General features: G+C 44.7%; 1 protein-coding gene across 2 annotated transcripts; it reads left to right on the top strand.

The window, feature by feature from the left end:
* The first annotated feature begins 1,816 nt into the window (after positions 1–1,816).
* LOC149346753 (zinc carboxypeptidase-like) lies at positions 1,817–25,497 on the top strand. Of its 2 annotated transcripts, XM_089586675.1 has the most exons (12): positions 1,817–2,003; positions 4,081–4,156; positions 7,726–7,862; positions 8,932–9,019; positions 9,599–9,697; positions 11,361–11,459; positions 12,419–12,529; positions 12,908–13,004; positions 16,236–16,316; positions 19,431–19,633; positions 22,561–22,645; positions 24,703–25,497. In XM_089586675.1, exons 1-12 carry the CDS (start codon positions 1,900–1,902, stop codon positions 24,885–24,887), a joined length of 1,365 nt encoding a protein of 454 aa, XP_089442801.1. In that variant the 5' UTR covers positions 1,817–1,899; the 3' UTR covers positions 24,888–25,497. The 2 variants fall into 2 exon arrangements, with proteins under 2 accessions (XP_089442801.1, XP_089442800.1); XM_089586674.1 differs by lacking the exon at positions 16,236–16,316 and having other exon boundaries at positions 1,819–2,003.
* The last annotated feature ends 223 nt before the right edge of the window (positions 25,498–25,720 follow it).

Genomic DNA, 25,720 nt, shown 5'->3' with positions numbered 1-25,720 from the left:
CCCTGAAACACAATAGAAGGCAAAGCAGGCGTGATAGATTTTGACCCCGACGGCTAGAACGCGAAATGCAAAAACACCCTTGCACTGTGAATGTCAGTAAACATGAAAGACGCCCAAGTCGTCTACATTTATCTGGAGCCTTTCACTACGGTTTTGGTGTCATAGACCCCTTCCCGTTTGGAGCTGTAGACTTTACACTTCACATACCATATCATACCATACCATACCGTACCATAATATGCTTCATAATCAATGTTGAAGGACTTCCGATTTATTAATCCCGAAAAACTCTCCACCCAGTCTACGCAATGTTCCGTGACCTCGAGTGCGCCCAGAACAAGGAAGATTTTTGCGATTCTGTTAATCCATAAAACAGGACGTCAATGATGCAACTATGGACCCATTATCTTACTTTCGCCTGCATACAAGGTATTTGCAACATTTTAGACTTGAAAACTGACAGCCGATTCGACTTACTTTACTTAATACCTTAAACCGTAGACTTTAGCGAATAAGGAATGGGACGAAATCGGCGCACAAACAGTACAATTCACAACACTGAAAAAATAAGCGATTTTTTTCGAGACCTACTGTTTTAAAACAGCACATTTTGTCTATTACGATAACCGAGGAGTGCGGGACGCACTCCGAAGTGAACGCACTTTACAAGGCTATTCTAAGGAATACCGACGACGCAATAGAGTTTAATGTATTTTTTTTTTACTTTTACCATTTCAACAGCACTGTACGGGCAAATTGAAGACTATTTATGGAGTCATTGTAACGGTACTACTGCATCCCTGATAACGTCCACGTCACCGGCAAGCACTGGTTGTCTCTATGTACAACCACTGGGCTCAGTGACGACAAAAAAATTTTAGAGAGTTGCACCGTGACGTCGCCCGATGCGGCCAGAAATGCCGAACGGCTCTTCGGACAGCATTCAAACTCATCATAAATTATGTTCCCCTCAGCCTCTACGACTGCAGTCCGCTTTACGCCCACGAAACAAATAATATCCTTTGTCTACATTCGAAATGTTATGTCTGCATGCTTTTAATAAACTCGAGGCGGTCAATTAGCTAAGGCATCTCTTACAACCCATGCGCAGCTCTGTGATGTTGAGCTCCACATAACACATATTTCTCACATTTTTCCTCCTTGCAATGCGTCTCCTTCCACATAATAAGGTGAACGCAGCGTAGAGATAACCAAGCATGCTAAGGTTTTCCGGTGCCTTTTACGACCAGCATATCACAGTAGCTCAGCTGACGTCAGAAACAAGCAAATCTATGAGCAATCTTATATAAACGACACTGCTTAAATGGCACCTGAAGTGTCTCTGTCTTTTCTTCCACCTCCCGTATTTTTCAGCGCACTAACCCTCCAATCGCTGATGCCTGACAATTGTGTAGTGCCCACCACCGAGGCTTCCATATAGGATCACTCTGACGTGATGACGAAAGCACGTCGAAAACAATAAGACCTGTGCAGCCGGCGATAAAAACTTCATACCGTTTGAAGCATTACGCAACTGGCATAATGTGAAAAGTAGTTCAGATGTAGCGTATATAGCGTAATGGGGGCGGCTCATGTAGTACAGGGACACATATTCAACAGGAAAAGAGTCAGCAGGAAAAGGAGTGGCAGTTTGTGAGTTGTACTCATGGGCCAAGTCCAACTCAACCCCACTGCACGGAGGAGAGGGACGGCATTCTGAAAACGCGAAGGAAAGGAACAGTCACCGAATGGTTGAATGATAACGGCCGCAGAGATAAGATGTGCGATTGCCTCTGCAAAAGCCGCCCGCGACTCTGGTAAGGTGTAGCTCTGGGAGCCGTCATTCGTGTGTGAAGTATTGGGAGGGAGCAAGTCGGCAACTGAGGGTCATCACCAATCATGGCGCACTTGAATTTGTGCGTTCCTGTGGCCTTTCTGGCGGCGCTAAGTTTGTCATGGGCGCTGCCAGCACACAACGAGACGGAGCGAGTCGACTACACGGGGTAAGTAAGGCATGAGCGAATTATTTTCAAGCTAACTGTGCCATGCACTACCGGTGCACGCCAAACCTATCATCACTTTCATCATATTTCGTTAAAAGGACAGTTGATTCTGTCGTAATCTTCTGCGACTAGAAAAATGCTTGCGCTAAATTTCGCAATGTCTGATTTGGATGTCCGCTCCTGGTCGCAGGATGAGCTTTGGTGATGTTGATGCCGATTTGCTATCTTTGCAAATAATGTCATGAGATGCGCCTTTTTGTAGGCGTAATGTCCGAAAACAATTTCTTCGTTCAACATATCCATTTCCTATTCCTTTCCTACAACAGGACTTCCGCAGGAATTTTCTGTTTATTTTTGTGACTTGCTTTTACCTGGCTGCTCTGCTGCTGGCCACAAAGTTGAAGATTAGAGAGCAGTCGTAGTACACAAGGTTTAAGAATCAATTCAACCCAGCTTCAGGTCCAGATTTTCGAGAACAGTCAATATAATGCTTTCCCAACGTCTGGCGGTTTCATGAGTGGCCGTTCTAATAGGAAGAGACATAAATAATTCAGTCAAAGGACCCTATTTTAAGCCACGCATCTCACATGGTTCGCCGAACTCTCCATCACTGGTGCCGCATTAGTTTTTTCGCCGCCTTTGCTAGATTTTTGCGCCAGTGTGAACTTTATTTGTGCCTTTCTAAGGGCGAATGAAGTGTATCAAAACGAGCATTCGATATGGTCCAAGGCGTAGTAAGACCTGTGTGCTTTTGGCCTCGCTTGATAGTATACGACATCCAATAGCCCCGAGGGAGGACTAGCCTAAACACTTTATACTCCCTCTGCGGACAGGCAGATCTCTATGGAATTTTGCTTATTTTCGCACTATGGCGTAGTTAGGGCTTGTGTTTCCACTTGTGTATCTGTATCCCTTTCTATCCTGATACAACAAGGTGTGGAGAGGGAAGTAGGAGTCTAGGTATGCTTTCGGAAAGCCTGTGAACTAGCCCTCAACTGCTCGCAATGAACGTAGTACAGTTTTCCTACGTCTTTGGCCGGTATAGACCAGCCACCTCTGTGATTCCAATACCTTTAGCAAGCCACCCATACACTTTAAACAGAGAGAAGTAAAAAGGGAGTAAAGTTGTCCTCTACCGCACAATATTTTATAAAAGGATATGCGTTAGAGGACAGCTTAGTTCTTTTTTACTCCCATCTATTTGTATTCGTTTTCAGAGTGTATGGTGTGCTGCAGAAAGCTAACATATCTGGGGATAGCATGCCCCAGGTGCCCTAATGGCAGGGTGCCTGTCACCTGGATACGGGTCCATGCATTGTACCCTAAATTTGTGTTGACGAAAGTTATACAACAACGACCGACCGATTGATTGATTGATTGATTGATTGATTGATTGATTGATTGATTGAATGATTGATTGATTGATTGATTGATTGATTGATTGATTGATTGATTGATTGATTGATTGATTGATTGATTGATTGATTGATTGATTGATTGATTGATTGATCGATCGATCGATCGATCGATCGATCGATTGATTTGTTATTCAGACACGGCAATCTTGGAGTGTCACTCATTGCGCTCCTACAGTAGTAAGCAGATGGCTTTATCGAGCTACGGGGTTTTAATCGACACAGTGACTATCATTACTGGGAAAGCAAAGACATGTGAGTACTCCGCGTGAACTCTCTTCAAATGTAAACGTCTCGTCTACTGCCCAGTAACAAGGAGGAAAAGAAAATATTAGAATGGTCACGTTCATATGCTGTAACATTTGGTCACCTTGAGGCTTAACCTTCAGCAGGCAGTAAAGCCATAACCTTTTCCTGGCGAGAAATTATCGCATATAGTACAGGTTTATAATGTCGAGTGCTGTCAGTGAATATACCAGAATTTAAAAATGCCTTTATCGCTTAATCTAAAGCATTCTGCGTTGGAATTTTGCCTGCGGCTGGAAATGCTGTTACCGCGGAAGCTGAGGTTGATAACGGCACACAGGTATATATTACGCTGACATAGGCTGCATTGTTTCATGGAGAAGAAGAAACTGATATCTGTTCCCTCTTGAACGCAGCCACCAGTTGGTATCTGTGACGCCCACAAAGCCATCTCACGTTAGCCTCTTATCGGACTTGGTGGAGAGGCTTCAGGTGAGCAATGAATGGAACCTCAGTTTCGTCGCCATATCGGCAAGGGCAGCGCACAATAGACCGGGGATGCCATCAGGAGATAACAAGTTCGCCATTCAATCTCAACGTCCTTGCCTTACCGTTTAGTGCTTCACTCCCAGTTTCGAGCTTCGATACAGGAGAATAACAAATTCGGGGAAGCCTAGCACAGAATATACTGGGTGTTGATTTTTTTTTCGAACTTTCTTGTTCTCGGTTGCTATTATACCGCATTACGATAACCTTCTACAATTAGCTATATCTAATTATGTGGCCCTCAGCAATAACCGCGCGGCTCACGGGATCACCTGCTGTCTCTATACTAGCGAGATCCATCTCGGGTGTGGCGGCTGCGTTTCGATCAACGCGATTAGCAAAAGCTCTCTTATACTGATATTTTGGTGCCTATAAAAAAATCTCACGCGATCTATACAATTAATTAGCTCTTCGCTACGGAGCCTCTCACAGCTCATGCGCTGCTTTAGTACCTAAAAAACGAGCAAAACATTGATGCAGCGTATGAGTATCGAGCGTTACAAAAATCGAACGAATATTGCGCCATCAGCCACCTTCGGTATAACGGGTACAAATTTTTCTTTATATTTGGATATCCACCTCTTTGCTGCCAAAGTATACACCGCGAGAAGACAAATCGTTTGACACTACTTCGAATGTCCTACGTCAATTATTTGGGCCGTAATGGACGTTTGAAGGTTCAAAATATCACTGTTTGGGGAACCAAAGGTCGTCGGTATGAATCCCCACAATGAGCTGCGCTTTGATTCGACACAGTAGCCTTATGCTCCGAAACACGCTTAATCGTTTGATATCACTCCGTATATTCTATGCCAATTAGGTCGTTCAGAATCTGTGTACCAATGGTACCCACCAGTGGTCCCAATTGAATGACCTTGTGTTTCTAACTAACGTGACCTTGAGTAACAAGTCTCAGCGCTAACGCTCTAAAAACCATTCATCTAACATCCTCTCACAAAACTCAATGTATCTAAATTCTGCACGAGGAAATAGATTAGCTGTGTCAACAAGCAAAGCTCCCTGCGAATCGTTCTTCGCCGCATGCCGGGCCTGGTACACTGACTTGTTTCCAAGGTTGCAACTGCATAGCAGAGTAAATAAGGGCTCAGCACGTAGCCAAGCGGCATAGGGCTTCAAACGTGAGTTAGTTGTCCTCTTTTTAGTCAGGCATTCATTAGCTGTAGTTGCATTGCTTGACAAACAGCTACCAACACACCAACCAAAGAACCTTCCCCTGTAGACAAATCGCGCCTGGTTACCGCCAAACATCTTCAAGAATCAAGATCATGAATGGTAGCTTACCAATATCCCTGAAGAGAAAAGTATACAACAGCTGTATTCTACCGGTACTCACCTATGGGGCAGAAACGTGGAGGCTAACAAAGAGGGTTCAGCTTAAGTTAAGAACAACGCAGCGAGCTATGGAAAGGAAAATGATAGGTGTAGCGTTAAGAGATCGGTAGAGGGCGGAGTGGGTGACGGAACAAACGCGGGCTAATGATATCCTATTTGAAATCAAGAGGAAGAAATGGGCTTGGGCAGGGCATGTAATGCGAAGGCAAGATAACTGCTGTTCCTTAAGGGTAACGGAGTGTATTCCAAGAGAAAGCAAACGTAGCAGGGGACGCCAGAAAGTTAGGTGGGCGGATGAGATTAAGAAGTTTGCGGGGTTACAGTGGCGGCAACTGACAAAGGACAGGGTTAATTGGAGAGACATTGGAGAGGCCTTTGCCCTGCAGTGGGTGTAGTCCGGCTGATGAAGATGATGATCTTCAAGACGAATATTTGGGTCTTTAGAACCTATATTTGGGTCATTTTAGGACATATAAATCGTCTCGAGAATTTTTTACGTTCAATTGCACGAGCTTCACGCAGCGCAATGCTTAGAATTTCCACCTCGTGGCCCATAGTTTCCTGCGTAATATGAGGGCCGTCATTTAGAACACATGTGCTTTACTCGGATGTACTGAACGGAAAACAAGGCAAAAAGTTTCTGGGGCATGAAAATGGTTAACGTGTGCTGAAAAGAAGGCAACGCTCTCCGGAATCGTTATGCAGGGAGATTAGAACAAAACTATTCGAATTGCAATCTATTCCCTTTCGTTTTTGAAGACAGCCTCTGGCACCAGCCTTGAAGTGAAGACAAATATCTCTATCGCTTGTGAAGTTTCCTGTGCGCCGAATACGGCCTATCTTAAATAATTCCACTTACGCAACCCTCAGTTTTCTGAAATGGGAACAGCTTGCGCTAGAAGTAGTTATAATTTCATACAGCACTCGCTAGTCGCTGTCCGTAGTTCATTTCTTCTTTCTGGGAGCTTTCCAGCGCGAGAAATATTGCCAAAGATGGGAGCGCGCAAAACGACCGCTATTCCAGTAACGTTCACTTCAAGACCCTATTTGCTTTTCATTCTTGTAGTAGAGATAATCTAAATATCCCAAAGGCAACACTAGGGTTTCTCCGACTGCCAGCAAGTTTTCACATAAGGGGCATTACATTACGTCGCAAATTCATTTTAAAGTTTGCCGTTTTCGTGGCCTCGGATCAGAATGCGCAACACTGCACTTGTGACGTGGGGGACATTCCCTGCATACTAATACATACAAATACATACTAACCACATAAAATCTAAGGCTTGAATTTGGTCTCCTCAGGCATTTTACTGACGGGGTCATCGCTTTCAGTCCCTACTTCAGTCCTTCATCCCGCATACGAGTGTTTTCCTTGTAATGTTTCTGACCTAAAATTGCCCCAAAGCTAAGCCTATGTCTGTGAGTGAGTGGTGCGCCTGCCGCGAGTCGCCGACTGCTAACTGGGTTTCAGTTTAGGTTTCCTGATTTCGCTCTTTTAAAGGGTTCCACTTCGCGCGTTAAAAAAAAAAACGATTTCTTGTGACAGATAGAGTGGAGTCCAAGCACTGTATTGTGACTTTACTGAAACTGTTTAAAAAAACCCTGGTGTTCTCTTAGGGTATAAGGTATGGCCGGAAATTTCCAGACTGAAGCTAATAGTTGCGCCTACCACGAGTTTCCTGCAAGAACGTAAACTTGTGCCTGCTTCTCTGGGGCTATAGGAGATTTATAGAGGTGATTCTGCCCACCCCTTTGAAAACCACTGTCATCCATTGAGAGGTCCACCTGTACTTCACAGCTTCCCTTCCCCTACTGGCTTCTGTGAATTTTAGAATTAATCCGGATCTGTATGTGTGCCGCATATTCAATTTGACACCATAAGTTATTTAATGATAATGCTACATAATTTACAGTTGTGATGGAACACCACGAAACGACGGGACAGTCCCGCTGTTTTGCGCTGCTCCATCACAAATGAATTACCAACATGCCCAAGCTTTTCTCCTGGCAATTTTACAGGTCCGGTTACCTTTTAACAATACCGCTGAATAAAACCTTACCGTCAGAAAGCGTAGGTGCAATGGCAGTTGTATTACATTTTGCCGGGCTCTAATTTTCGCTGTAGCAGAATTTCATACTGTCGCCTTTCACTTCACACGCAGCTCGATGTATGGCAAGAGGCACAAATGGTCGGCGCATCGGCACTTCTGCGGCTGCGACCTGAAGTGGTCGCCGAGTTCGTGACCACAGCTTCGCGGTCGGGCATCACCGTCACCACGACTTGCTCCAACCTCCAAGAGTAAGGCATTTTGGCTCCCTCCCAAGCATTACAGGTAATAAGCCCAATATTGCAAATTGATTGTATCGCTCTGGTCCCTTGTAGCACAGGGCTTTGCCAATACGTTTCTGAAATTGGGCCGATTATCTGTGTTGCTTGGGCTGTTTGTGAGACTGAACAGCGCTTTAACCATCCACACAATGGTTCCCACCGCTGTATTATGCAGCTACTGTTTACGTTTGAACTTAACCCGTCAGGCCTAAATCTCACAAACGCAAACTTTAACTCTACGAATGCCTTAGCCAAAAAAACCTTCGACGCAACTTAGCCACGCATGACTTCAATCAACCAGAACTACACGCTCAAAAGTAGCATTGCAGCAAAAGAAAACTGCGTTCTTTCTTACAGCACAACTCCGGCAAGAGGTTGGTGGAGTGGTTTTTTTTTCGTTCTGTGTTTGTCTGTCAGCACAATTCGAGCGACCCCATTGTCTGTTGCTCTAATCTGTCACTAACGTGTGGGAAAAGGAGTGGAAAAAAATCACGACAGAAAATCCTGAGAACAGCAAAATAACGACAACAAAAGCAAGCATGTTCTCCCTCAGTCGTAACACGAAGTGAGGCACAGGTGTGCTTGTGTATATAGCACATGCCAACAACTGCCTGGTGTTCTACATTTGTGATAACCGTTGCTGCATCTCGCATATACGCGAGGGTGGTACTTGCGCAGCATTATGACTGCCGGCGCACCATTTTTAAGCGACCTGATGCCACCGCTGGAAATCCTCAATTACTCTCAAGTTTATTTTGTCCTTTAACGTAACTCGCTCGAGAACACATTTACTTAAAACATATATCTTTGGATGTTGAGAACCATTATCTTTCATAACTAGTATCACTCTTCTTGATGGTGGCAGCCGCGGGCGGTTATCAAGTTGAAAGAGGTCCCCGCGGTATCTTGTACGTACTGTCCTGCAACACACGCACAGACACAAAGGCACGAACACTCCGAGTGATTCGTTTCACCGGAAGATCTTTCGTACCATGAAGACCAGGGCTGAGTGCGTGCATTGTGCGTTCTTTTTGTGCAGTCTGATCGACAATGAGCTCAACGAGATGCGCTTCACCACATATTCGACGTCGACACTGCGCTTTGAGAGGTACTTGAAGTTCCAAGAGGTACGTCAGACGTGTAGTGGTTTCGCGCCTGAAAGCTCGCGAGCAGGTTTCCACGGAATGCCTAACCGTTGCCTAACGGAAACCTAACGTGTTTCTTGTAACGTACAACTAACTAGACTAAAATAAAGTGCAATTTCCCTTTTCAATTTATGCGCCGATACAGTTCGTACCTTCCCTTTCCGTCGCTAAAATGTGTTGAGCGGTGGCTTCACGTAGCTTCTAAAGCTGTTTCAAACAATTTGATGCCTTAGCTATGACAAGCTTTTCGCATGATGTTCATTATTCATCTTCTTGAGGGTGTTATTATTCCCTCCCAAGAAGCTAGCGCTCTTACTACACCCATCACCATTTCTTTTATGTATTTGTTTAATCTCAGCGTGTTCCGACTACTCGCTGCTCTAGTCACGCGTGTTTTACTCTGGTTTACTTCTAGTAGAAATCAGTAACGTAGCCATTGGCGGCGTTAACACAGCCAATGGTTACGTGACTACTTTCTCGTAGGATGAAAAGTTTGGGATTATCGAGACCAAAGTATCTTATTCATTGTATTAATAATTGCACGCACACCTTCCTCTCCAGTTTAAGAATGCCCTGAAGCAGTACGCCAAGAAGTACGACCACGTTACATATACGTCCATCGGCAGATCATACGAATCACGGGACATGATTGGCGTTCATGTAAGTGGATGACAACGAGACGCTTGATATCTTGCAGTCGTTTTTTTTTACGAAGTTCAGGGCCAGTGGGAATGTGCTTGCTTTATCAATTGAAATTGCATATTCCGTGGATTCCTAGCCTTTGCTACAAGCCTGCAGTAGAACTTCGTGCTTAACCGCTTAATCGTTTAACCGCTGCGCCACTGCTCTGGTAGTGGTATAAGGATTCGCTGCGATCTATGAATGTTAAGTAGCGAATGTCAAATTCTGCAAAAATGGGCATTAACCCACTAACGATATCTCGTCATACCCTTAGAGAGGAGCTCAACTGTCCCCTGCAATTGAGGACTGAACACCTGCTTTCGCACGGCTCCTCGATTCCACCCCGTTAAATCCCGACCACTTTTATTGCGAAAGCAATACTGTTAGCACTTTTCTGCCGTCGGTGGAGGTCGTTCCTTCGCTCCGGCGCAGCTGCGGCGCATGACCACGTGACAGCGTGACGTCACGACCAGAGGAGAGCGGGGGCCCCAACTCGTCTGTTCGGCCGTAGTCGTTCCTTCGCTCGGCGCGGCGGCTACCACGTGACGGCCTCCTGGGCCCGCAGCGTGAGGGCGCTCGCTAGGAGAGGATAAACGGGGCGCCGTAGGCGCGCTCCGCTTAGTCATGTCTGAGGAGTTGTACAAGGCGTCGCTGGAGCGACGTGCTGCGCGCAAACGCCGGCGCCGTGCCGAGAAGACAGATGAAGAAAGGCAAGAGCGGTTGGCTAAGCAACGCGCCTATGCCGCAGAATGGCGAGCCCGGCGGCGTTCTACAAGTTCAGTGAGCGAGAGTAGTTTCATGGACTCTCTCAATGCCGAAGAATCGTCTATGAGTAGTGCAGAGCGATATAATGACGACTATGTAATTACCAGTCTTCAGACCAAGAGACTTCTTTACGGACCGCCAAAGCGTGTTCATTGGAATAAACAAATAGTAGAAACCATGTTGTGTCCAGAGTAAATCCTTTAGTTGCAGAAAAGGCGAAGCCATGCCAAACCACCAGCAGAGCCAAGCGCAGCCAGGGAGCTTGGTGATTGCTTTCGCAATCACTCAGGCTTAACCAGAGCTAAGCCCCAGCTAATTTTTTTATTCGTGATTTGCTAATCAATCTTATTTGTACATTGAATATCCTTAACTTTTTATCAAAAGAAGTGGTTGCTAGTGCGGCTTATCGCAGAAAATTTCTTCCTAAGAGTGCGAAGAGAAGAGCCTGAGAGGCCGCTCTTTTGCATTCATGCGATCTTCTCGGGTGTGCTTCGAAGACACCTGACAGGCTGCACCAGCTGGAAGATGTGCTACATATTCTAGCTTTTTGAGTTCATTTTTGAGTTTCGAATTTACGTTTATCCAGTTTGTATTTCGCCACTCCGCCATCTTCTTGCGTTAATAATACGTTTGAAGTGTTCAAAACAAAATTTTAAAGCATAATCTCTACCACCTGTTTCTTAATTTGATATTCAACTTTCCGCGCTTCACAATCTACTGCACCTCCCAAAGGTTACAAAACCCAGTGTAATCGGAACCTCCTTGTGCACAAAATTTATGCTTTTGAAGACAGAAGTAAAATGAGCGCCTCACTTGACAATCAAGTGTGAGTTCTACATTTGGCTAAAGCCTTCATTCTCCACACGTGTCCTTCCAGATCAAGGCCAAAGAAAACTTGCCCATAGTGTTCCTAGAATGCGGAATTCATGCCAGAGAATGGATCTCACATTCCGCCTGCCTCTACATCATAGACCAGGCAAGTGCACAATCGCGTTACCAAACAGGAAGCGTATGTGCTAGCGAAAAGACAGCGGTAAATGCACGTAGTGAGCGACTGTCCCCTTCGCAACTAAAGGCCTGCATGCCTAGGAACAGTCAGTTATGAGCTATAAGTAGTTGGGTTTAGGCAGTAAAAGCACACAACTTGGAGTAGTTACTAGCCCAAGTCGCATATACGAGTACCACTCACTGTCACGCGAAGAAATCTTCTTTCGACCTCTAAGTCTTCAGGGTTCCAACCAAAATGACCTCTTACGTTGTGTGCAGGGCGTCCTAAAATTAATGCTTTTTGCGTTCATGCGTTTCGAAGTTCTTACGGTCATGAGCAAAAGAATTGATTAAAACAGGCCAGAAGCAACGAACTTTTCCAGGACGACTTGTTCCATTTCCTAGTTTCAACCGTCCTTCTGCCACCCTAATTCTGGCAGCAAGTAGGTAAATAAGACGTAGAAACGAAGCGGAGAGTTTTGAAATTTAAAAAGATAAAGGTACCACGCAGAACTGCATGCGTAGTAGAGCGGCGTCTGGCTGCCAGCATTGCGTTCAAGCTTTTTGGACTTCACCAGAAGAAAAACTTCCTAATAAAAAGAAAGTTTGGAATGGATACTGCGTAGTACATGAAACATCCACTGAAAATCAAAGTTATTTCTGTAAAAGTAACCCCTTCAACGATCGATAGCCTTTGTTCTCTACTGTGTGCCTTCAATCTGGGGCCACTGCTTATTTTTTTGTGCACGAAACAAAAAAGAATAAAAACAGGCCGGTCAGCACAAGTCCCCGGCGAATTATACTCAAGTTTCCAGTCAGGCTGGACCAACATTTTTCTTTAATCATTTCTTAACTTTATGTCACATTCGGCAGCGTCCTATTGTTCTGAATTCTGAATGCAAGCAAATATATACCATAATTTATTTTTTTCCTTCCTTTTTCCAACAGCTGGCAACGCAGTACGAGAAGGACGAAGACATCCGCCACCTGGTGTCGAAGTATGAGTGGCGCATTTATCCGATAGTCAACCCGGATGGCTACGAGTACACGCACACCACGGTCAGTCATCATTAACGCCAATGTCATCCTAGCTGATGTCTAGCTGATGTCATCCTGTATGCTGTAGTGCAACTATTTTTTAACACTGCTTTCTAAGGTTGAAACCATCAGTGAAATCATGGCATAGCGAAATGAATGTCGAAACCAAAAACTCAATTATTACAGAGAGAATATCTTTGAGTATGTTGTTTAATCGTCCCACAGAGAGCATAGCGCACTACCTATACAAAGGACGATGCGAGGACAGGACAAGCGCCTGTCCTGCCCTCGTCTCGTCCACTGCAGTTACCGCGCTATGTTTTCTGTGCATATTATTGTCACTTATGTAGCACAAGTTACGCAGGCAGTTGCAGGATTAAAGGACTTTTGACTTTGCAGGATCGGTTTTGGAGAAAGACCCGTTCTAAGAGCCGCTTTAGTAACCGGTGCCGTGGAGCGGACGCCAACAGAAACTTTGATGTGGGCACATTTTGCAGTGAGTAATGTTTCATTCGAGCACGGCATCGTTTCATCTAACATACTGCAGCACTAGACAGCAGGAATACAAACAACAGCTCGCAAAGTTTGTCGGCAGTTTATATGAATTTTCTCTCCAAATAAGCGCTCCAAATAAGTCGGGCATGCAATCTTCGTCCACCTGTTCCTGCCGTGCAGAAGAAAGAGCGAAAACCGTTTCATTATGCGTCAAAGTTTATTGATTGTAAAACATTGCCAAACTAACTGCTGTTCTTTGTGTATAAATTGATCGATTAATTATTTAAGTGACTAAAGCAAAGTCTCAAATACAGGCAAGCAGTATAGACTGGTACATACTAACAGCCTCTGCTGTCGTCGAGGGAGTTGAATCCGAATCACAAGATACTGCTGCATTCACGGCATTTCACTTTGCATGATCGTAAGTTTAAAATGAGTCACAGAATATAAGCACGTTAATCAGGCCCCACAAAATATATAGTTCTCCGCCTAGCCCACAATATATTACGCGACAATCTAGGTCCTCCTAATATAGTTTGAGATATCCCAGAACAAAAAAGCCTTCATTGCCAAAATGAAGCAAAGAAAATTTTTGTCTTCCCCCGGACCAGTGTGGATGGTTCAAGCGGCAAATTGGGATGACCACATAAATTACACAAAACACCTCAAACAAGAAGTACAACTAAGCTGAAGCTAAGAACAATGGGCTCAAGACATCGTGCGTTTTTTTGAAATGTTAGTTCTCTAATACAGTTTTTTCACTAGCTAGAAAGGAAAGGACAATAATGCTGGACATAGACTCCCTAATAACATTAACTATTTAATAAACTTTGTTGTTCTCCTTTCCCGGCCCGCATTAACTTAAAATAGCAAAATCAGCTTTGACACCAGGCTACTGCTAAAGACTCTTGCTTGCGTTTGCTTCATTATGCCATCCTTCTGCAACTGATCATCCATAAATTTTGTTAATCTTTTGATGCATTAGCACAATGTCATTATTTTGTTGCTGGTGTGGGGATTATCAACACATCATCTTTATTTCCTTTCAGAAGAACAAAAGCAGCGAGTTTGCTTAAGTGCTTAGGGTAAACATTTGGTGAATAAAAAAGTATTTATTGGCGCATTTATTATTCTTCCAATTACGTTAAAAGCATAGAATAATGGTCAGCACTGCAGCCAAGGGTATATACACAGATATTAGGTGTAAAGCTGAACAATGTAAACTATGACCCTGCTTGGATTAATCGGGATTTTAAAGGCTAGCACTCACAGCCTGCCGCTTGTGCTTGTTTCACGCAATCGTAGGATGCCTGGAATTAAGTGCAAAGCCCCAAAAAGCACGCGTAAGGGAAAATATCATTTATTGCACAAGTTTCATCAGCAAATACTGCACCGAGATGATGTACAAAATATTAATGACTGCATTATATTTACAGACGCTAACACAAAGTTGCCCATGTTTCATTTTCAGACCTAGTAAAACACTCCTAGTTATCAGCACGAAGCAGTCACTAAGCGATATGCTTAATTCTCGATTGTCAGCTGAGCGCTCTGCTAGCGTAATAGAGTGGGAAAGCATACAATTATGATATGGACATCTTTCTTCGGATCGGAAAACATTCAGGCGAAGGAGATTAGATAAACAGATGTGGTGAAAGAGTAGACGCGGCTGGCCGAATTCGAGCTGGCTGGAGAGCAGCGGGTCTTTTTTGCAGTGTACTATGCCTCAGAAGGTGCTTATCGATATGCTGACGGTGATAACTCCGCGCTGACAACTAGGGTTGAGAAGCTGTATGTCGTTTTTGTGTGTCGTGTATGGTCCTGACCCTTCTAATTATTATACGCTTTGCAGTTTACACATGCTTTCTGTCTTCTGTGTTTATATCTTGTTGCATGTTGCTATTTTTATTCTTGGCACTTATATTATGAAATTCATAAGTTTGTTAAGATACCAATCATGATTAGGGCTATTTGCGTCGAACTTATCAGCACTGTTTTCTCTCAAACAGTATTATACAGATGCGTGAAAAATTTTAATGGCCGGTTTTAACGTCCCGAAGACTCGCATGGAATATGGGAACGCCGTATTGGAGGTCTGCGGGATAAATTAACATGACCTGGGTTATTTGTCCGCGCCCACCTCGTACAGAATACGTGCCTTTACGTATATTGCCTCCATCGAAATACGGCCACCGCGACCTGTATCGAACTCGAGACCTTGCGATCAGCAGCCGAAAACCGAAGCCTCCGAGTCACTGCGGTGGGTACGCTAAGCGAAGAGAGCAGTAATAAGCTTCATCGCAGTTTATTAAAGAACGGACCCACGGTCATCCGAAAACATTATGTCACAACCTACATGGCCTCGTAGATATTGAAATTGAGACGTTAAACCTCATCAGTCTAGTATAAAAATTGCAACAGCATGGTAAAGCATTTACGCTCTTTGCCTATTTATAAAGTTATCAGATTCAGTACTCGCTTTCTCCCATGCAAAGTGTCATTGAATTTGACCCGCAAGCTCTGGCGGTATCTGCTCTGCGGTTGGCGCATTAAAACAACCTGCTGAATTGCGACTCCGAGCTACAAACCTTTGCGAACACTAATGTCGACTATACGTGCTGGCATCTCGAAGCGCAATTTCGGAGCGCTGCTCAGGCTTGTACTTTCTGTTCTGATGAACATCTCGCCTTGCACTACCTGGTGCATGCAATACTTAGGGCAGCAGTTGCACACACGGACACACCAATATTTGAGTGCGTGGATAGGTACAGCGTCAATCACATTTATAGGGAACATGGCCCCGCGTGGCCACTTACCTGCGGAGTACCACTGCATCTAACCCGTTCATGAATCAATGCAGAGTGACATATGAAAAGACGGACCTCGACGTTGTGCTTCGTGCCATCCGCCCGTTTGCACGGGTCTGCCACCGACTTGGTAGCAATAGTGCTCCGCTGCTGCGCAGCCACGCGGAGCCGTGTTCCCTTTAAGTGTGATTGGCCCTGTACAAATATGCTTAAACACTGCATTATCTTTATTAGTCATTGCGGACTCTTGCACCGCCACGGACAGTGCATGAGAGTAGGAACACTTATAATATTCAGCATTTTTCCCCTCCGCATTGAATGTATGACGCCAGGGGAAGCTGCAAACAAGATCATGCCTGCTTGTTCTGTGGAGTAGCTTGTTATGTGCTTGTGGTGTGGTGTGCTATGTGTTATGCAATGTGCAGGCTCCGTCCATGTTTATGGCTACAATGTGGAACCTCCGTTCTCCTACGCAGTTAGGCTCGCAATTCAAGCCCTGCTGAAAGGTACTGAAGCTTTTGTGGCTATTGCGCCTCTATTATTTCATTTAAAAAATATTTGTTTGCCACCTAGTATGACCCCAGGCCTCAACAAATTTATTTCGTTGCGTTTTCAACAGAAGACAGACATTGTTATTTTTTTTCACATGGACAAAATTGCTTACAAATTGTGAAATGAAGTGGGAACTGTATTATTTAAATACGAGAAAATTGGAGAAGCTATCTCCAAAGATTTTGTGGAATCGCTTTATATTTCAATTTTCACATGGCGCTCGAAATTCAGGGAAATAATTGGCATTATTCATGGTGGCAGAGCTTCTTCGCAATGAAACGGCGCTTACGGGCGAGAACGCTCACTGTCCTGATAGTAATATTTGACGCATAGCTGGTTGGGATAAGAAAGCACACTATTTCTAATATGGAGGATGTTAAATTCAGCTACCATAGTACTTGATAAGGTCAGCAATGAACTTTCCAATATGGAAGTGTGTCAGGCCGGGAGTCAAGATCTCTCCAATGCTATTCACCGCCTGTTTACAGGCGGTGTTCCCGGGCCTGAAATGGGAACAGTTGGGGATAAGATTTAATGAAGAGTACCTAAGTAATCTGCGATTCACTGATGAAATTCCCTTGCTAAGTAACTCAGGACAGGAACTACAAAGCATGATCAATGAGTTAGACAAGCATAGCAGAACAGTGGGGCTAAAAACTGTCATGCAGAAAACCAAAGTAATGTTTCAACAATCTAGCAAGGGTGCTGGAAGCGGTAAGAGAATACGTCTACTTAGGGCAGGTAGTGCCCGCTGATCTGGATTATAAAAAGGAAAAAAATTTGAAGTATAAGAATGGGGTGGAGCGCATATGGCAGGTTCTCTCAGATCTTAAATGACAGTTTACCAATATTCCTCAAGAGAAAAGTATACAACAACTATATCTGTACCTTACCGGTATTCAAGTATGGGGCAGAAACGTGGAGGCTAAAAAAGAGGGTTGGGCTTAAGAACAACGCATCGAGCTATGGAAATAAAAATGATAGATGTAACGTTAAGAGATCGGAAGCGGCCGGAGTGGGTGAAGGAACAAAAGCGAGTTAAAGACATCCTAGAAGAAATCAAGAGGTAGAAATGGTCTTGGGCAGGGCATGTAATGCGAAGGCAAGATAACCACTGGTACTTAAAGTGGATTCCAAGAGGAGGCAAGTATAGCATGGGGCGGCAGAAAATTAGGTGGACGGATGAGATTAAGAAGTTTGCGGGGATACTGTGGCCGCAGCTGTCAAAGGACAGGTTAATTGCAGAGAGATGGGAGAGGCCTTTGCCCTGCAGTGAACGTAGTCAGGCTGATGATGATGACGATGATGACATTCAACTGAAACAATAAGTGATTGCTAGGTAGACCAAAATTTATGAAAAAGTGAGTTCACAGCGCGCACAACTTTTGCAACGCCCTCTAAAGGGTAAAGCGAAAACTATTTTTCGTTCCTCTTTCACCGATTTATTTACTGATTTTGCTAGGTCCATTGCTTTTTATATCTATTTGAACCTTTATATTTATTTCATTCGAATCCTGTAGACCGAATAGTGATGTAAATACTGCCAAGCACTTAGGCTCACCAGTTCTTGTTCATTATATGCCGCTACATATTAGCTCTTAACCAGCATGGCTCAACACAATTCTCTCAGACAATTTTGTTATGAAGGACGCCTTTTTCTTTTCATAATAAATAAATAATTAACTAAAGGACCGAAAAAAAGTGTTGGCCTCTTTATGCTGCGCCAATGCAGAGAACAGCCTCACTCTTTTTACAGAATCACTGAACCGAGTGTGCGTTCTTATCATCGCTACTACGATTTTACCTTTGAAGAAAAAAAAATTCATTTATGATCGCGCACCACAGTAGAACCGCAGTGAGCGCACGTCACAGTCCCATCTTTGGCCACGTTAAAAAACTCCCCCAAGAAATGGTTCCCTTCTCCACGTCTGCATCCCTGCTACCATGGTTGCCCGTAGCCAACATGTGATGACGTTCTTACTCCTGACCCCTTGCTGGGATGTTTGGTGTTACATTGTTTATAGTCTGCAATGAAGTCTGAAGTCTTTTTATTTTGCTTGTGAATAACATATCTGTTAGTGCTGTCTCTTTTCCTCTCTCTCTCTAGTTTCTGTTCCTAGCATTTCGAATCTCAAATAAAATCTTGACGCAACCTTCTAGTTTCTAATCACGATGAAAACACCACATGCTTATGCTTTCGAAATATTTGCTGACCTAACGTGCCAATATTAAGAGTCTCGCCTAACTGAAGGCGGTAGGCATGTTGTTCCTAGCTGACATCAAGGAAGCCAGCACTCTTTGAAGCCAAGGAGAATAAAAGACGCTCTTTCTTTTTGTGGTGTAGGTGAATGAGAGGTTAACAGTTTAAGTATTTCATCTCGTAAAGTTAATCGTCAATGCAGAAAACAAACAACGATATGACGCTGGTTGTATCTTGACCCACGGAACCCGAATTTCGAGTCCGGTTCTCCGGCAACTCCGCTACGGCGACGGCAATCCAATCGGCGGTGTAAGCGAACCTTCAGAGTGTTCACCAGCGCCACCCTCGTTCATATCGGAGACTTGGCTTTTGGCTTCCGTCATGTATTTCATAACGAGCACCTCTTTACCCTACACTTGTATGCTTGATAGTCTAACGAGAACCTCGCATCTGGCAGCCTTGAATGCCACAGGTAGCATAAGAAGGTTCTCACAGAGCTTCCACCCTCACCATATGACCACGTTCCAACGTGGCCCTCGTGGTAATACAGGACGTACCACGTCCCTTCCAGTCCTTCAAAAATCAATCAATCCACCACGTCTCAGGCATGTCTCGTAATGTTTTCAGTGAGTAGCGCTAGACAAGTCTCACTTCTTCAGGACCTCAGAGATAGTTTCTGATACCAGTCGGTCTTGTCTCGGAAATTCTCAACAACCGTTCCTTTGGCTCACTCGAGGTCTCTAGGAGGAACAAGATAACGCTATACTTAGCATCTATGTTTACTTTCCTCTCGACTGCCTTCTTGTACAAATCCTAGCGACTACGTTAGAGCTGCCGCCCATCATGATGTGTACTGTCCCGCACGCAGGAAAACGCTCCAATGAGAATCCCTGTACAGACACCTACTGCGGCGACAGTCCCTTCTCGGAACCTGAAACCCGTGCCATCAGGGAGGCCCTAATGGACATCCGCGGCCGCACGGAGTTCTACTTCTCGTTCCACAGCTTCGGGCTGCTATGGATGTTCCCGTACGCCTACACTGACGCTCTCGTACCAGAGTACGACCAATTGGTAAGTACGCGTTTTGCAGAGGCGAAGGACGGGAGAGGGAACAAGGCCAGGGAGGGAGAAGACGTGGTAATTTCTCGATAAAGAGCGTGTACTTAAACCACTTCCTGCACTATGCTCTGTCTGGGATCGCAAAAAGTAAGAAAGGAGGCATCTGTTACAAATTAGGTGTAAAGCCAAGCAATTCTAACTAATTTTTCTATACCTCCTCAAAGTGTCGCAGGCGGATATTGTCTCAGCACCAAACAGTGAACTCATCTGTATTCATCAGTATTAAGTTCGTAATCTACCCTGCAGTTTTTTTTTTAAGACGATTCTATATAACTAAGAGATAGTATAGAGCTTGCGCTGGATGGGGAGTTTTCACTCCGCACACTTGTGAAGAGTGTAAAGAGTTATGAAAATATGGCAGAGGGCTGCGTTAATCATCACTGTGTTTCTACTGGCGGGCCGCAGGGCAGGAAGTTCTCTGGATATTTCTCGTAAAACACCGAAGCGCAGCCGTACGGGTGTGCTCGGGTGGATGTCAATGAGTAATTACTCCGTTATTACGTATTTTATATTTTAATTTGGGGGGATGCAGCGACTGTTGAGATATCTAGAGCAAGAAAGAAATTTCGTACTAGAAACTGATAATTCACAAATTTTAAAAACCGCAGAACAAAGCATGTTTTGACATGCACTACAATTCTAGGCGTGCAACAAGAAACCGGGTCAAAATAGAGTCAGAAGGAAATCTGCTCCACAAGGTCTGTATCTAGGCAGAAAACCATTATAGAGAAAAACGCCCATTGTTTTAGTGCTTCCCCGCAATGCACAGCCACTGTGGTTCCCAAAGATATTTCTGTTAAATTACTTTCCCCTCAATTTCAGGAACGAAGCTTGGGTCAGCATAAAAAAAACAAGGCCTACAAACGGACAAAACAATTTCCCGAAAATCAATTTTTTGACCGTTTTGGAGGGATTTCAAATCTTCATCCATCTTTAATGTGCTTTATACCTGTACAGGGTAAAAGAAGATCGTTCTATTATTAGACAACCTTGATAGCTTTATCGGCATCTTAAGTGCCAGGATATAACAAACAGCAGACCCTGTGGCCCGGGAACTTTTCACTAGCCCCGTATTTTCAAGGCGCTGTTTTCTCCCGTCCAACGATACATGTTAATAAAGTGCAAAATACAAATTATTGTAGTGCGGCGCAAGCACATTTTTTTGGTTTTCACTGCGTGAGCAGTACCAGAGCCATAATCCGAAAATGGCAGCATTTGTCCGCCTGTAGCGTTTTCGAGTGAAGCCTTCACCCTCGGGAAAGCACAACAAACAAGCACTTCCCTACCGCACCTTCCTTTCCCTCTACTATCAGGCTGTTCACCCACCTACTCCCTCCACTGAATCCACCTCCCCCAGCCCACTCGATGTAACCTTCGAAAAGCGTGACTGGCCAGCAACTCACCAACCTACATCCTCCACAATACCCCCACCCACTAGAAGCCGACGCAACAACGGAACGAATAAGGGACGGCAAAATTCCGAAACGTCGTAGCAGATATAGCTATCCTCCACAAGCACCAGATACCTCTCGCCCACGTCACCCTAACTGGGCGGCTGCTCAACCACATACCGTCAGGATCGACGAATCTCTGTTTATTCATTTATTGATTCATTCGCTTCTCAGAAGTTCACCGGATGATATCCTCGACAGAGAGCAGGCCACCACGCTCAGACGACTACAAACAGACACCTACCCAAGCAGAGCCATGTATCATAAAATGTGGCTGAACAGATACGCGAGAGAGTGCGTGTGGTGTGGGGGCTACGGCACAACGTACCACGCCACCTGGGACTGTGAAAAAAGCCCTTTACTACCAAAGATCTAGCCCTAGTCTAGAGCAGTGGGAGGCCCCCCTGACTGACTCCGACCCGAGCACACAGCTTATGCTGGTGACGAGGGTCAAGGCAACGGCGGAGGCCAACGGGATCCTGAAATAGGGAAGACCGACCACTGGAGCTCCACATCAATCTATCCCCAACCCCCTACTCCCTAACACTTCCTTTTGCAACAATAAATGTTTTTACTACTGCTACTACTCACAAGAAGCATTAAATGGAGAGTGAGCTAACAAGACGGTACTAATATGAATACAGTTGATCTTCGAAGCCGGTTTTCAAGTGGCCGTTCCCCAAGCAGTACAGGCAATCGGCTCGATATTTCAAATGGATAGTTTCACTTTGGTCCCTTCTAGGCGCGGTATTTGGCAATAAATTTCCAGTGTTGGGCTAATTACTTGTTTTACTTGGGAAGTCGACGATGGTAGCCACTTCTGATGGCAGGTCTTTCCAGTGCCGAGCCGTTTTGAGGAAAAAATACTGGCAACATGTTTCGGTGCGGGCTTCCTTCGCCGTACAGCAACATTCAGTGGCATGTGAAGCCTTGGCTTAGAGTAACAAGTAATCATGGAACGTAACACAGCCGCTTGCACAGAATTGTTGCATCAGATGTCTCATCGTCCTGTATATTTAAATTGTTCTTCAAGATGGCAAGCATTAAGTCCATTGTGTTCCCTGATGCATCCACATGATTGGTTGTGTGAAGGTACAAGCTGTTCGCGGTGCTCTTAACTTCGTGCAACACAACCTGTCATGATAATGAATTTCTATGTTTTTTCGCGGCGAAATTTTATGTCCGTAGCAAATGTTTACTGGCTGCTGTAAAAAAAATTTTTACGGTTCTAGAAAAAATAACAGTGCTAACAAACGCAACCACAAAATGAGAGACCAAACACTAGGCACAAGCGCTGACTATGTTACATGCGTAAGCGCTGTTATTTTTTCCAAAATCAGGATACACAAACTCACCCTAAAAAAAGTTTATTAAAATATATTTTGCGGTATTGCGCTGCCTAACTTGTTCGTATCTCATTTCTTTCAGCTCAACATCTCACTAAGGGCAAAGGCAGCGATCAAAAATGTCCGAGGAACAACCTACACTGTTGGTCCCATCTCCACGACAATATGTAAGTGTGCAAAAAAAAACGGTCCACCTGCCAAATTTTTGCTCGTGTAGAAGGGGCCTCTGAAGACTTTTGTGGCTGGTTACGAAACTCACTATCAAGTTTCACTTTGCGACTAACTGGCGTCGCTTGAGGTACAGCAAGCGGCCGCCATGTCAGCTTCGCCAGGGAGAAAAATTTTGCACAGCAGCAGAGAGTGCTGTGCTTGGAGTACTTAACAGGAAACGTTCGTTTCGCAGCTTTATATAATGGGTTAAATGCAACTAAAAGGCACAGCGAATTATTTTTTCTCAAAAGAAAGAAAAACGCTTATCTTTAGGTGCATTTGGGAGTTTTAATTCTTTTCAACAAGTGCTACACAGCATCACTAAGGTTTGTGCTCAGCTAGCCACCTCCAGAGGTATGTGTTGTGCGCGTGTAAATGGTACAGACCGCTCATCTAATAGAAAGCCTTGCTGCTCAGATAGTGTAATGCTACGAACGGCTCATTCTAGGTCCCGTACAGAGCTCTCCGATGTAAATTCACACAAGCGTATCAATCGGCATAAAAACAGACCTTTTGTTCGCAATAATCTGTCGTTGCTAACAAATAACTAATATTGCGGATCATCTGTCTCTTCTTTTTATTCAACCTGATGTTCTTCCGAAAGTCATTTATTATCCAGTCCCTCAGCTTCGCCTTGGTGCCTCAGTGGTTACGGCGCTCGGCTGCTGACCCGAAAGACGCGGGTTCGATCCCGACCGCGGAAGCCGAATTTCGATGGAGGCGAAATTCTAGAAGCCCGTGTACTGTGCGGTGTCAGCGCACGTTAAAGAACCCCAGGTGGTCGAAATTTCCAGAGCCCTTAACTGCGGTGTCCCTCATAGCCTGGGTTGCTTTGGGACGTTAAACCCCAATAAACCAAATACCCAATCCAGTCCCTCAGCTTCTTAAGAACTACATGTCACTTTTGCCGCTACTCTTGCGCTATTTGACGATTAAATGCAAATTCACCCTGAACCCATCTCTAACATGGAAGGAGAGGAAAAGGCGGTCAGTAACGCATGCATTCGATAAAAATATGCGAATGCTTATTCTGATTCCTGTGAAGAAAAAAAACGCCCAACCTTAACTCAAGCGATGCTGGTGTCAGCGTCATCTAATAATTTTTTTCGTTTTACAACTGGTACCAAAATTTATTCACACCCCAAAACTGGTGTAAGCATGAGCTAACGCTGTTTTGAGTTGAAAATTTCTGGCGTAAGGGCCAGCAGAAGGCAGTTGCTGTACCGGCATGACGTCATGATATCCATCAAGCCCAGCGACGAATTTCCTTGCCCTGCTGGGCCTTAATGAAACACGCGAGAGGGGCTGCTACACTCTCAACGAGCAGATCCTTCATTCGGTGTTCATTCGTCCATTCGCAAAGGTGACGGAAGAGCCACGGCAAAGCAGGCAAGATAGTACGCCGCCGAAGTGACATATGGGGCAAAGAAACTCTCTTCAAGACCCACTTATTACGAGTGACGTGTACTCTTTCTGGAACTTGTATACGTAGTGAGTCCTAAGAAACTCTCTTAAACCCGCACTAACAACGTTCCATTTTCGAGTTGACCGATTCTATGTCGCTCTCGGCATGATCGCTGTCGGGTTTTGTTTAAGTGATAGAACAACGTCCCCAGAATTCCTTATTTGTATGCCCAGTTTTTGTATGCAGAGTAATGTTTTAACTACTAAGATTTAGCAGAAGCTGTGCAGCCTTTCAAATTTGCTCTTCTAAGCGCAGCCATATTGCCGTTGGGTTGAAGGACTAGTTTTTGACCGGAATATTTCACATACACAGCTTACAGCTCGTGCACGGAACAGCTCAGAACATGCGTACACTTACTCAAGCTGTAAATAGAGATAAGCTTTACAGGATCTGCTTACATAGTAGCAAGTTAGCTTATGTAGCAGCAAGCAAGTAGCAAGTTAGCAAGTTAGCTTTTGTAGTAGCAACGGCCATTATTTCTGTTAGCTTTTGTAGTAGCAACTGCCATTATTTCTGTTCGAAATACTCTTTATTCTCGAAATATTTCAGATCAAGTGGCCGGGAGCAGCATCGACTGGGCCTACGAGCGTGCGGGTGTTAAGAAATCATTTGCCCTCGAGCTTCAGCCGTCCTGGCTAAGGTTCCAGGGTCAGCGGGGCTTCATGCTGCCGGCCAAAGATATACTCCCCACCGTCCAGGAGACGTGGGAAGGCATCAAGGCAGCCGTCGCCTAGACACGGCATTGCTACATGTCAGCTCGGCCCTCATCTTAACTCGTGACTCTAACGGCATCTTTTGCGCCACGGTTAGCTTGAGTGGGCACTGATGAGAGTAAAGTTATAGGGGAGGGTTCATGAGTAATGATGAGTGCAGGCGCGTGGTGACACCAAGCGCGTCTTCATCTGCCACACCAGTTAAGCAAACAGACGCGCGATATTCACCGCACGCCCAAGACAACCATACAATGTGGCTGCCGTCGCAACCTACACTAAACCTGATCGAGGTCCTTTATTGGGCACTAGTAAGGAGAAAATACTTCACACATAGACCGGCACAAGTGCACCCCGAGGTCTGAACTGCGTAGAATAGATAGGCCTCATAGCATCCCATACTCGTGAAAATGTATGATGGGATGTATCGTTCCACCTCCTTGAGGCAGCTGAGGTCACTTCCAGCATAGTCGCAAAATACACTCATCAAATTAAACCCAAAATCACTTTTTTACACACAGAAAAAAAAGCATCTGATTTTAGAATGCCTACACATAAAGCAAAAGCAATAGTACGGAGCTTTTCTTGCAAACTATCAGCCCGGTAGAAAATAAAGGCAATAATTTTCATTCCATCTTTGTCTTCTGACGTCTCTCAACTATACCCGCAGTTGTTTGGCCGGTTTCTCTGTCCTTAAGCTCTTCAACTGCTTTTAATACGCCTGAAAACATTTCTAGGTGCCGAAAAACTTTTTTGCTTGAGAGTAGTGTATTTAAAATATATCATTGGATATTGGAGCCTCCCTCTGAATGTCGGTCCTCTCTCAAGGAAACATCTTCAGTGTATCTACAAGGCAC

The sequence above is a fragment of the Amblyomma mixtum genome, chromosome 4 (genome assembly GCF_055824585.1).
Source record: "Amblyomma mixtum isolate Tamu chromosome 4, ASM5582458v1, whole genome shotgun sequence".
Classification (NCBI taxonomy): domain Eukaryota; kingdom Metazoa; phylum Arthropoda; class Arachnida; order Ixodida; family Ixodidae; genus Amblyomma; species Amblyomma mixtum.
Note: the sequence above shows the minus strand (reverse complement) of the source record. Positions and strands in the feature narration are given on the sequence as shown.